General features: G+C 44.4%; 1 protein-coding gene across 1 annotated transcript in view; it reads left to right on the top strand.

Moving 5' to 3' along the window:
- The window catches only part of LOC101664125 (V-type proton ATPase subunit S1-like protein), a 47,875-nt gene extending 34,985 nt beyond the window's left edge, over nt 1–12,890 (top strand). The window contains exons 5-7 of the mRNA XM_004703505.2: nt 2,298–2,348; nt 8,345–8,585; nt 10,922–12,890. Coding sequence (XP_004703562.1) covers nt 2,298–2,348; nt 8,345–8,585; nt 10,922–11,224 — 595 coding nt within the window. The 3' untranslated portion in view covers nt 11,225–12,890. The remainder of the gene's footprint in view (nt 1–2,297; nt 2,349–8,344; nt 8,586–10,921) is intronic.
- The last annotated feature ends 1,049 nt before the right edge of the window (nt 12,891–13,939 follow it).

The raw sequence follows: 13,939 nt of genomic DNA, 5'->3' as shown, positions 1-13,939 counted from the left end.
AAAATATCATGTTTCCCTTCCTATAGGACCAGCTTGTGGTGACAAGCGAATGCATGGCAGCAGGGCGTTTGGTGGACTTAGATTCTGTGGCAAGTAGCCAAGATCCTCTTCTCCCCTTCCAAGAGGAATTTGTTGACATTAAGAAAGCAAAGGCTTTCCTCTCTCAGAAGCAAGAGGGGTGGCTGTCCATTCCCATTCCCATGAAAGCTATGAGATTTATACTGTGGGGGTTTCTCAACTCCATTACACATCCCAGTGAGTTTCAGAGGACCGTGGCCCTCACCACATGCATCAGGGTGAAAGAACAGGCTTAAAAGGTAACTGTGTGGTTATTGCTATGCGTAAGTAATAATGAACCTGTATCAGCTCCAAAAAATCTTGTATTCAGGACATCTTCTCAGAGAAGGGTCCCCAGGAAGGGATGGAAAAGGTTCAGTATAGCACCAAGGAAACACACCACATTCCTCTGGTTCTTTAATGCTTCTGTCATGACCCCACCCCTATCATGACCCCACCCCTATCATGACCCCAGTTCTTCCTTACAAATCCAGCTAGACCGGAGCATGCACACCGGTACAGATAAGAGCTCTCGACATGCGGAATCCAGGACAGATAAACCCCTTAGGAACAGTAATGGGAGTAGTGATACCATGAGAGTCGGAGAAAGGTGGAGGGAGAAGGGGGAGATAAAGGGAACCAATTGCAATGATCAATGTATAACGCCCCTCCCACCCCAGGGAATGAACAACAGAAATGTGGGTGAAGGGAGACAGTAGACAATGTCAGATATGAAAATAAAAATATTTTATTATTTATCAAGGGTTCATGAGGGTGAGAGGGCAAGGGAGGGAGTGAAAATGAGGAGCTGATACCAAGGGCTCAAGTAGAAATAAAATATTTTGAAAATGATGATGGCAACATATGTACAAATGTGCTTGACATAATGGATGTATGGATTGCTATAAGCTGTAAGAGCCCCCAATAAAATGATTTATATATATTAAAAAATCTTGTGTTCACTTTTAGTATCATATAAATAAGTGTGGATATAAAAACTCAGTAGTCAGGTTTTTGTTCCACTTTGCTTTTCAGGTTTAAAAATTCTGAAGGAGATTCCACGATTCCTCTTTTTTCCCCTTCTATTTCTCTGATGATTAATAATGCCAAGCATTCAAAACTGCAATTAACATCTATTTGTCTGTTTAGTCATATGCTCATGGGAGCACTGGGTGGGGGGCGGGGTGTGGTTATGCACTGGGCTGTAAGCCATGGGGCTGCACTTCCCAAACACCAGTAGCCAGTTCAAGGACTGTTTGTTGGCCTTTAAATGTGTTTTCCAGTCCAGTCTGTTGGGGCACCATGCCCTGGCCCTAAAGTCCACCTTCAGCATTCTCTTGGGACCTTGCTGCTCCATTCCCTTGCTGTTCTGTTGCACCCCCTTAGTGTTTTGCCTCGGTGTGGCAGGATCAGATCGGGCACAATTCCCACACGGTGTCTCCGGTGTTGTCCCCTGTAGGGCTATGGGTTGGTTGGGGGTGTCATGTCTCATAGTAGGGCTAGCCATGTGGTCCTTTCTGTGGACTGGCTGCTCTAATCAGGAACATCGTCCTCAAGGCCTGGTGGGCCAGGATGTGCTCCACTCTCTCCTCCTCCCCCTTCATCTGCACCCATGTGCTCTGATCAGATATGTCCCTCTACCGGAGCTGTAGATTCAACGCCCTCTTTTGAAATAACTTCTTCTGGGGGAGGGGCACTTTCTGCCTCTTATGGTTCATGTTTTTGTGTGTTTTATTAAAAAACTATTGCCTACTTCAATGTTGCAAAAATATTCCTCTAGGTTTCTTCTATAACAACGGATCTCAACCTTCCTAATGCCATGACCCTTTAATACAGTTCCTCATGTTGTGGTGACCCCCAACCACAATTATTTGCCTTGCAACTTCATAATTGTAATTTTGCTACTGTTATGAATCATAATGTAAACATCTGATATGCAGGATGTATTTTCATTGTTACAAATGGAACATAAAGCATAGTGATTAATCACAAAACAATATGTAATTATGTATTGTGAAATATTTATTTATGTGTTTTCTGACAGTCTTAGGCGATCTCTGTGAAAGGGCCGTTTGATCCCCAAAGGGGTGCGACCCACAGGTTGAGAACTGCTTATCTATAAGCTTTGTAGTTTTAGGTATTATGTTGAGGTCTACGATACATTTTGAGTTAAATTTTGTATGTTGTGTGACTAAAGATCGTTCCTATTCTGATGGGCCGCATTATATCTGTTTCCTTAGGCTGTCTCTGAAGTTTGGTGATGGTGAAAATCACAAAGTCTTTGATGTAAGGTAGGTCTTACAACCAAAAAAGGTAAACTGACTATATTTCCAACATGGGTATTTGGGAGCATCGGAGGCTGAACACTTCAGGTTAACTCATTGCACTCACTGCAATGGAGTGGATTCCATCTCACAGATTTCCGAGAGGGCCAGCTGTAAATGTCCCTGTGGGTTTCTGCGGCCGTACGTACGTCTTTGCGGAAGCAGAAGGCTTCATCTTTGCTCCATGGTGGACTCAAACTTGTGACCTCGGGGGTAACAGCCCAATGTACAATCCAGAGTTTCACTAGGGCTCCGCCTTTCAGATTAGCTCTCTATAAATTACTCATGCATTGTGACATGTGACACATCTACTTAATTGCCCTGAAAAGTTAGTGGTATGACCAATAGAATCTTATAGTAATTTCTCGGTTTACTCTTCACCAAATCCAGAGATGTTTTGTCCTCTTGTCCCTACTAAATTACAGACTTAGAAAAGCACATGTATTTGAACCTGTGATACTTGTTTTCTATAAGCAAAGAATAAAATATAATTAAAGCTCTGGCTTGTAGTTCATGTCTATAGCTCTTTAAAATAAATATACTTATTGTTTAATAATGTTACTTAAATTTCTCTACTGACAATCAACACAAGAATACATTTCTCTGTGTTTATACATGAAAGGACAGATCTGCCAATAACGGTTGGGTATCTCAGCCATTAGGAGCAGCTGATGGAAAAAACAAACAACAAAACAGCCCCCAAAATGAACAACAACAACAAAATGAAGGCATTTAATTTTCTTATAAAATATCATGTTTCCCTTCCTATAGGACCAGCTTGTAGTGGTGCTAAGCATTCACATCTTTAAAATTACTTGGGAAGCCAGCAGGATGTGCTAGGGCAGGCTTCCATAAACGGCATCTGAGGGAACATTCTGTTCTGTGAAAAAAATTGGTAATATTCCAGCGAAAAGTGGTCCTGTGGTCAATGGTTTTTGGAAGCCTGCACAGCACACTCCCCTCTGGGAGATCCACAATGTAAATTTGTAAACTAAAGTTTCTGTGAAGACCTGCTCCTGGGGACGTTGGGTCCATCCTGCGGGGCCTAGGGTTTCCTATGCTTAACCTTGGAAAGCCTTTCCCCTCAGGACACTTGTTAGCATGTCATGGCACACTAGTGTTTTTCTATTGATCATCATTTTAAAATTGCACCCTTCCTTCCATCTTCTCTCAGAGCCACTTTGCTAGAAAAAACAGAACCCCACATGGTAGTGACACACACACACACACACACACACACACACACACACACACACGATACAGAATGGGGACTGCATTTTAAGGATCATAAGCCAAAGCCAAACCACACCCATTGCCATCACGTGGATTTTGACCCCTAGCCGCCCTGTGTCGCACGCACTGCCCCATGGGCTCCAAGGCTGCGATCTTGATGGAGGCAGGCTGGCTCCTGGGACAGTTGGTGGGTCCCAGCTGTGATCTCTCCTGTCCCTTAGCAGCTGGGCTCTTAGTCCTGCTCATGCAGGGCTCTTTCCATGCACACCAGCACCTCTTGTTTTCAAACGTAAAACGATCAGCCAAAAAATGATGGAGCTAGGGCAACAGCGGTCAATACATAGTCCTCCGACTACTCTATTAATAGATGCCTGCATAAACATGCAGGGTGTATAGGTGTGGGAGGCTGAGTGGGACTACTCTCAAATTTCTATTTGTTCCTTTGCTGCAAATATACTTTTGAATGTGGCTGAGCAGCCACAGTTATAAAAACTTTTTAGACATAACCAAACGCATTAGGAGAATGAGTCCCTGGTCCTGGAGTCTTAGGACCATGGCCTCAGGGGAAGCTGAGGTCAATGGACTTGATGTCATCCACAAAGGCCATGTTCTACATCTTACTTTGGTGAGTAGCGCCCAGGGTCTTAAACATTCTTAAGTAGCCATCGAAGAATGGCTACTTCTCTGTCTGTCCAGAAGAAAGACAAGGGATGAAAATTGAAAGACACCTGTAAACAGTTAGTCCAAATACACGAATGAACTGCTCAAACCTCAGTCTCCACAGCCCTGAGACCAGAACAACGAGCTTGTGCCCGACTATCATTGACTATCAAGGCAGAAGCTTCTGGTCGGAGTTGGGGGAAGATGTGGAACAAAACGGAAAATCATAAAATTGACCAGACTTCCTGGTTAGAGAGAAACTGGTGGAAGCATGGGCTCTCAGGTGCTTCGTGAGACTTTAGATCTGGAAATAAACTCACCCCCATGACTCAGTTTTCAGCCAAACTGACCTGTTTGTTGTTAGTTGCCAATGAGTGCTGTTCTGCGCAAAAGGACCCTCTGTGCAGCAGAATGAGAGACTGGCACCTTCCTCACTGTGGTCCTTTTGTTTGGGCCTTTGGTTGCAGCCTTGGTGTCAGGTGTCACTCCATCCTGGTGAGGGTCTTCCTCCTTTTACCTGCTGCTCCGCTTCACCAAGCGTGCTGTTCTTCAGGGACTGGTTTCTCTGGATGACATGGCCGAAGGACCTGAAACCAAGTGTTGCCATCCTGGCTCCCGAGTAGATTCTGGTTGTGCTTCTTCCAAGAGAGACTTGTTTGTTCTTTTGATAGTCCATGGCGCTTTCAATAGTCTGCTAGCTCCATCATTCAAATGCCTCCAACAGAGCCAAGCCACAGACAAGTCTTGTACGGGGAACAGTAACATGCATGAGGGATGCACACTTGACACTATGATCAGCCCTTTAAAATCACCAGAGCAGCATATACCCTTGGGCACATCTCGGATGAGCTAGAAAGACGGAGGCGTGGAGACCGGAAACACAGGCAGGAAATGGGAAAAGAAATGCTTCATTGTGGGGATTGTGAGGAATGAGCTGTGTATGACTTGTTGAATGGAACACTTTCATCCAGTTCTCAGTAGAAATCGAAGAACAGAAAAATGGATAGCTTCCGAAATCCAAAGGCAAGTCTATTCTGTCCTATAAGGTTAAGAGTCAGACTTGATAACAGTGGTGTGTTTTGTTTTAGAGCCTTCACAGTTGTGATGCTTTGGAAGCAAATCACCAGGCCTTTCTTTCGAGGCACCTGAGGGTGGTGTCAAACCACCAACCAGTTTTGTTTTGTTATTTCATGTCTTTTAAAAAAAATCCTTTTTTGGGGGGCTCTTGCAGCTCTTATCACAATCCATCCACCCATCCATTGTGTCAAGCACATTTGTACACATTGTGTCAAGCACATTTGTTGCCATCATCATTCTCAAAGCATTTTCTTTCTATTTGAGCCCTGGTATCAGCTTCTAATTTTTCCCTCCCTCCTCTTCACTTCCTCCCCAATGAACCCTTGATAATTTATAAATTATTATTATTTTTTCATGTCCTACACTGACCGATGTCTCCCTTCACCCACTTTGCTGTTGTCCGTCCCCCGGGGAGCGGGTTATATTTAGATCATTGTGATTGGTTCCCCACTTTCTCCCCCACCTCTCCCTTGCCCTCCGGGTATCGCCACTCTATATTATTGGTTCTGAGGGGTTTTCTGTCCTGGATTCCCTGTGTTTCCAGGTCTTATCTGCCCCATTGTACATGCTCTGGTCTAGCCAGATTTGTAAGGTAGAATTGGGATGATGATAGTGGTGGGGAAGAAGCATTAAAGATCTAGAGGAAAGCTATATGTTTCATTGGTGCTATACTGCACCCTGACGGCTCATCTTTTCCTTGTGACCCTTCTGTAAGGGGATGCCCAATGGTCTACAGATGAGCTTTGGATCCCTGCTCCACACTCCCCCTCATTCACATTGATCTGATTTTTTGTTCTGGGTCTTTGGTGCCTGATACCTGATCCCATCAACACCTCATGATCACATAGGCTGGTATGCTTCTTCTATGTGGCCTTTGTTGCTTCTCTGCTAGATGGTCAATTGTTTTATCTTCAAGCCTTTAAGACCCCTGATGCTATATCTTCTGATAGCTGGGCATCATCAGCTTTTTCACCACATAAACTTATGCACCCATTTTGCGATCACATCAGGAAGGTAAGCATCACAGAATGACAGGTTATTAGAATAAAGTGTTATTGTATAGCGGGAGTACTTGAGTAGAGGCCCGATATTTGTCTGCTACCTTAATACTTAACATATAAATATATGTCCATAGATCTATTTCCCTATCATCATGTATAAATATATTTACTTATGTGCATGCCTGTATTTAGACCTCTATAAATGTCCTTTGCCTCATAGTATTTTCCTCTGTTTCAGTGATTCTCAACCTTCCTAATGCTGTAACCCTTTAATACAGTTCCTCATGTTGTGGTAACCCCCAACCATAAAATTGCTTTCATTGCTACTTCATAACTAATTTTGCTATAGTTATGAATCATAATGTAAATATCTGATATGCAGGATATATTTTCATTGTTACAAATTGAACATGATTAAACATAATTAAAGCATAGTGATTAATCACAAAACAATATATAATGATATATTGTGAAATATTTATGTGTTTTCCGGTGGTCTTAGGTGACCCCTGTAAAGGGTCGTTCAACCCCCAAAGGGGTTGCGACCCACAGGTTGAGAACCACTGCTCTATTTCCTTTTACTTTCCTCTTGTCCCACTATCATGTTTAGTCTTCATCTGGGTTTCTGTAATTCCTCTTGGCTACATTGCCCTTGATCAAGCACCACCAGAAATCCTATACCCTCCTCGCCATCAATTTTTCCCTTGTCCCTGGATTGGTTGACACCTCCTTTCCTTCCCCTGCCTCCCCTCTCCTGTGTCCTCTTAAACTGTTGGTCCCGTTGTTTTCCCCTCCGGTTTCCCCATTTATCTTATCTAGATAGACATACAGAGAAAATAATAAGCACAAACACAAGACAGAGCAAAACAAAACAACAACAAAAAAAGAAAAGCTTATAAATAGCTCCAGGCTGTTTGTTGACCTTTACGAGTTTTTTTCTTATCAAGGGCTCAAGCAGAAAGAAAACGTTTTGAGAATGATGGTGGCAGCAAATGTACAAATGTGCTTGACACTATGGATGTATGTATGGGTTGTGATAAGAATTGTAGGAGCCCCTAATAAAAAGATTTTTTTTAAAAAGAGTGTTTTCCAGTAGAGACTGATGGGGTGCCACGCCCTGGCCTCAAAGTCTATTTTTGGTATTCCAGGGACTTTGTTACTTTGCTCCTCTTGCTGCTCTGTTGCACGCCCTTTGCCCCTTAGCATTCCACCCAAGTGTGGTAGAGTCAGATTGGGCACAATTCCCACACTGTGCCTCCAGTGTTCTCCCCTGTAGGGCTCCGGGTCAGTGAGGGATGTCGTGTCTCGTGGTGGGGCTGGTCCTATGGTCCTCTCTGTGCATTGGCTGCTCTGAGCTTGGTGCGCCAGGATGTGTTCCACTCTCTCTCCTTCCCTCTTCGTTTGCTCCTGTGTGCTCTGATCAGACGCGTCCCTCTCCCTGAGCTGTGGCTGCAGTGCTGTCCTCTGAGGAAAGCACCAGCCTTTGGGATGAGTAGCCTAGCACTTCACCGTGTGCATCGCCCAGGCACTGCTCTCTGTTTCTTACTCTGACTAGAAAGATTCTGTCATTCGGAGAAGCTGCCGATACTGAAGGCAGCACTATGGGGTCAGGAGTTATTTATTTTGTTTGTTTCATCTACTTATAATAGTTTTTAATCACTTAGGAGAACAACGAGGGAAGACAGGCAACCAATTCACTGGCTATTGATACATATTTTTGTTTTAAAACAATTGAGCAGAAAGAAATATATAATTACTGGTTCTAAAGAAGAAACAGAAAACCATGGCTGTGTTCCCTTTTGTAGCCCTTGGTATTGCTCACTTTTGAGGGGCACCCTGTCCTTCCCACCTTTGGGAACAGAATGAGGGAAAAAGCCTTTCCCCAAGCTCATCATACTACCTGACAAAAGAGGGCGCTGCTGTACTGCTCAGAGGCGATGTCCGGGACTAGCAAATGCTTGGAGACTAATGCTGTTTTATATTCATTTTCAGATTCCTTCTTACCAATTACAACAGGTTATCTGTCCAGAGTTGGTTTAGTTTGCACCAAGTCGAGATTATCTTCAATAACTCAGTCCAAGCAACTTTTAATGCAAGCGGCATCTCTGCTCCGGCTACTTACTCCTACCACTGCCAGCACGTCAGCACCCTGCAGCGACATGACGCCCTCCTGGTGCCCAGCGACCAGGAGCATGGCTCGGGCCTGTGGGAGGTCACTTTTGTTGACTTCCAGGTAATAAGTCAGCTCCACGCACCTGTGTATTTGGTACCAAAGAAACAATCTGCGTGGAAACACCCTGAACTTAGATATTCCAGGAAAAGAGGATACCTCTAACGTCATATTGTTTTTATCATTATCCTCTAAGGTGGAAACTCTCTCCTTGAGTCCTTGTGCCACCCTCACTGCCCCCTTCCCCTCCCACCTCTCTCTCCCCCGCAAAGGTTTGCTTGTACATTCTGGTTTCTCAGGGCACTATCAGCTATCAGTGAGGAATGCCAGCCACCCAGCCCCAGTGAAGCTGTGGCCTGAAGCCCCGTGACTGAGGCTTCCTGAAGTGAGAGGCCCTTCTGGGGGAAGAATTGCCAGACAATTATTTTATTTCCTTTGGGGGAGTGCAGCAGTGATCCTATCTGGGCAGATAAGAGGTGCACAGGAAGCTGAGTGACAGCTTTGGCAGGTAGCAAAGGAGTGAAACTGTCAGCCAGGGGTCAAAAATATCCCAAAGCGTCTTGTGGAAAGTGCTAGCATAAAGGAAGGGGGGTGGGGTGGGGGCATAAGAGGTTTCTTTTCACCATCTCAGGCTGAGGGGTGCCCGCAGCTCCTCTGGCCTGTTTACCTGCAAAAGAAGCCCAACTCGCCTTTCCAATTCCGTGAAAGAGCAGGCAGGGGTCTGCTTGTCCCTCTCACAGGCCCCTTAGCAACCTTTTACATCACACACACACACACACACACACACACACTCACACACACACCTATCTGCATTTGTTCACTCATTTCCCTTTGGGGTAGGAGTTTGCATTTCAGAGTTAGCCCTATTGGGGCTCAGATTCCTACTCAGCCACCAGAGCAGAGCATGTTCCTTAAATGTCAGTCACTGTCTGACCTCTTTTACAGATTTGAGGAAAACATGGCCTCACATACGTGGAAACACCCAGGACTGTGTCCAGCAGGAAGTGACAATATTTATAGGCTCTCAATGGGTCAGTGTCCACTCAGTGGCAGTGCATTAGGCTTTTATACTTAGGAGTTTAGTACTTAGGAGTCTGCACTTCGGGAATCATTTTATATGCGTTGTCTTTAAGACCTATCACAATGTTGCAAACTCACTGCCGTTGAGTCGATTCTGACACAGAGTGACCTCATAGGACAGGGTAGAACTTCCCCTGTGGGCTTCTGAGATCGTAACTCTTCACAGGAGCAGAAAGCCTCATCTTTCGCCAATGGAGCAGCTGGTGGTTTCGAACTGCTGACCTTGTGGTTAGGAGCCCAACTCGTAACCATAACTGTTATTTTCTTTGCCTTACAAATGAGATGACTTTTCAAAACGATAAACTTTGCAAGTTGGAGAGATTTGGAGCTCTGGCTTCAAAAGACAGACAGACACACACACACACACACACACACACACACACATTCTGTACCTGTGGAAACTGAAACCGTGAAAGCCAGAACTGCCTTGTCTTTTCAGGTCTCTCCATGTTTCTGCTGTTGACTTTGCTGCTGCTCTGTTACGAGACATATATGCCTTTTCTTCTCTGACAATCACCGCCTAGCATGCTGCGGCTTTCTCGAGGCTTAGTTCATCCATCTGACGGGGACCAAAAAGGTTCATGAAAAACATTCCATTATTTTTTATTTCATATTCTTAGCCAAGGTCATCATTTGAGCTCATGAATTCTTTTGTCATCTTTTTTTTTTCACCATCCAACTTTCACATACATGTGTGGCAATGGAAAAGACCTTGGCTTGGTTTGGATGCATCTTAGTCATCAAAGTGCTACGAGTAAAACAAGACAGACAACCATTCCCCATGCCCCACCCAAACCAACCAAACGAAAGCCTTCAGTGAGTTCTAGCTATCAGATGTTTGCCTTCTTAGGAATCCTGACAGTCTCTCTCCAAGGCACTTCCTAATTCCTGTTAATAGAACCAAAGGTAGAGGAAGTGGCCTTAAAATGATTTGTGAAACATATACTAACTCTTATAAAATGTTGAGTGTCCTTTGAATTTTAGAGCTAATACAGCAGATGTGGTTGTAGATGAACTGGAATGTTCCTGAAAATCAGAATAAAAGAGGTTTTATTTGAAAGCCGTGAATTTCATGAGCCTCTTAATTATGGAAACCATACAGCCTAGGGTTGCTGGGCAAGTTCTGATTCACCATCAAGCTTCCCTGGTTCCTATCAGCTCATTCTCATTTGTCAGATCCTATATGCAAATCTCTCAGAAAAGATGGTTACTGCATTTTAAATTTGGCTAATCAGGGGACCCAGAGCTCCCAGGCCAACTGGGAAAGAGAGCTTAGGAGAGAAAAAGATGTCCCATCTGCTCCTTCTCTCTCACGACAGATCCAAGGCTTTTCCATCCGGGGGTCAGAGTTTGCCAAGGCCAGAGACTGCGCCTCGTCCCGCTCACCAGCCGTTCTGATCGGCCTGGCGATGTCGCTGATCTTGCTGCTGGTGCTGGCCTCAGCGCTGCACACCCTAATCCACCTGCGGAATCTTGACCGGCACTACGACTTCATCGCCTCTCCTGCCCACTTCTCGCAGTTGAAACGGAGAGACGTAGCGGAGGAGAAGGGATTGCTGCAGAGCCAGGGAGTTGAATGCTATGAACTGAGAAGCCACCAGATTTGCAAAATTTACGTTTAACGGCACACGTCTATGTCCTTCCCGGCATCCCTAGTGGAGGTGTGCACTCGATGCTGGCGCCAGAGACTTGGTTTTGACAGCAATGGCAACAGAGGCTCCAATGCAGACAGAATTGCTTTTGAAGTATCCATTGGGTTATTGAGAGGGACACAAGGCAGTGAGAAAACATTCTGGCTACTCTGCAGAAATTAAAAAAGAAAAGAAAAAATTGTTTCCTTAAATCTAGGTCCAAACCCACGGCCATCAAGTCCAATCGGATTCATCGTGACCGTGTGTAGGGTTTTTCAGGCAGAGCATCTTTATGGGAGTAGTGAGCCTCATCTTTCTCCCTCAGAGTAGCTGGTGGGTTTGAAATGACTACTGTGCAGGTATCAGTCCAAGGATTACCTGGCATTCGTTTCAAACCTACCTTGAAAACAAAAGGATGCCTCATGTTACTCTGACTCCTGGCGGCCCCACGTGTGCCAGAGGAGACCTGGGCCCCATCAGGTTTTTAGGGGCTGATTGTTCAGAAGTAGATCACCAGGCCTTTCTTCCACAGTGCAGCTGGGTGGACTCCAACTGCCAACCTTTCTGTTACCAGTTGAACATACTACCTGTTGCACCACCCAGGGAGTCCTTGTTTCAAGTAATGGGAACCTGGTCCTTCCCCGGATGGTGTGTTCACTCTGCAACCAACCAAACGCTAAGACTACAAGGTGATGTAGTGGCGGGAAAGCACACACAGTTGGTTCCCCATGCATATGCCAATTCCCATGTCCTGAGTGTAGAAATAAGCCCAAGTTTATCTAAAAATTCAGAATTAAAAATACCATGTAACCTCATTTGCATTCAGGAACTATCTCCCAATTTTATTTTAAAATTAAAAGAAATTATTCTTTCTTTTCCACATGGCTGTTTAGGGAGCACTCCTGTTCAATACTGTAGAGCGTTCTCCTTAGGGATCGCCTCGTTAGTCACTTTGCCGTGCACAGGTCACCCAGCCTGATCTGCGAAGTTGGGGTAGTGATCTCGGTGGAATCCTACCTTTCCCATCGGATGGCTGTGCTATGAATTGCCTGATTTCTCTGCTTTAGACCTTCATAACCTCCATCAGCTGCCACTCAAAATAAACAATTGAATTTTCTATGAATAGTGCGTTCGCTATGCAATCACAGTTTCTGGGCAAGTCCCCTAATCCTCCTTCCAATGAGATAGTGTCCCTGAGAGTCTCGCTTCATAGAAAGCTTGGGGCCCCCGGGGTTCTTTCTACGAACCTGTCCTCAATCTTCTATGGATTTCCCCACTCCCCTCTGTGTTTCTGATAGATACTGAATGTTGTCTCCCTCTGCATCCTCACCAAATCTCTAACAAGCATTCTGTGTTTAAGAGCACTTGAACTTGAAAAGCATGTTACATTTTCCTTACCAGGTCTCTACACATGACCGAGGTTCTCCTAAGAAGAACAACACTTGCAAGCACTTAGAATGAATACAGACTGAACGATAAGGGTGGGAGTGGGAGGTCAATCTTCTGAGTTGCTGCGGTGATAGGATAAGACATTGTTTAGCCTTGTATTTTAGGTATCAAATGGTGAATGGCAATGAGTGGGGTTTGCGCTGGAGTCTCGTGTTGGGCATTACTCTATTCTTGGCTATGCTGTAGGTTTGGATCTAGCCCTTTCAGAATTCTGTAAGTCCATAGTACTCTTAAATAAATTTATTTCTGCTTGACTACCCGGAGTAGATTTTGTATTCTGCAATGAAAAATCATGATTTATGTGGTTCTAGATATTGGAGGTGATGACATGGCCTAGATCCTCAAGAACACAGGGCTGATTATCTGACTGGTTGGCTTAAAATCAGCGAGGAACACTGTTGGCATTAGAGAATGGGACATCGACAACTCATACCATTCAGTTAAGGAACAGACCACCAATATGATTTCCTTGAATGAAGTGTTTCGTGGCAGCATGAATGGCTGTAATAGATAACAGGTATGGGAAGGGTGACCGTATATTTTATTGCTCTGATGGGTACAGTATTGAAAGTGAGAGAAGGTATCATTAGCAATTATTCTGTGATAGCTGATAAGATGATGATGGGCAGCAAATTGGGGTGTCCAGTCATCTCAGGTTGGGCGATACCTTATAGAGTAGGCAGATCTTTCTAGCCATGATGGAATGATTACAGAAAGAAGACAATACCCAATATTTTAAATCTGTCATTAAAAGCACAAAGATCCAGGTAGTTCCTATGACTGTCCTATGTCTATAACCGCTGCTGCTTCCCAGAGGACCGACATCCTTGAAAATCAGATACGAGTCTGAGTCCACACGCTATTAAACAGCACTGCAGGTGCAATTCACAGCCTCATGCTGTTCCTTTTAAAAACACTAGGCATTGATCAAGAAAGGCAGGAATCATGAGAAGAGCAATAATAGCACCTGGGAAGATTTATATGACTTTAAGAATACTTTAAAGAACAAATTCAATATGGTTTCTTCTTTGTTGTGTAAGTATGGGTTGACCAGAGAAACAAATCCAGAGACACTAGTATGTGTGTAAGAGAGAACTTTATATCCAAGAGCAATTGTACATTAAGAAACATCCCAGCCAAGTCCAGATCAAGTCCATAAGTCCAATATTAGTCTATATGCCCGATACTAGTCCATGAATTCTTATACAGACTCATGAAGCACATGCAATGATGCTGAAAGCAGGAAGATCACAGGCC

The sequence above is a fragment of the Echinops telfairi genome, unplaced genomic scaffold, assembly GCF_000313985.2.
Source record: "Echinops telfairi isolate 266 unplaced genomic scaffold, ASM31398v2 ScPeMD7_7469;HRSCAF=8507_1, whole genome shotgun sequence".
Taxonomy (NCBI): Eukaryota; Metazoa; Chordata; class Mammalia; order Afrosoricida; family Tenrecidae; genus Echinops; species Echinops telfairi.
The sequence above is the reverse complement of the archived record's forward strand: the minus strand, read 5'-3'. Positions and strand labels throughout refer to the sequence as shown.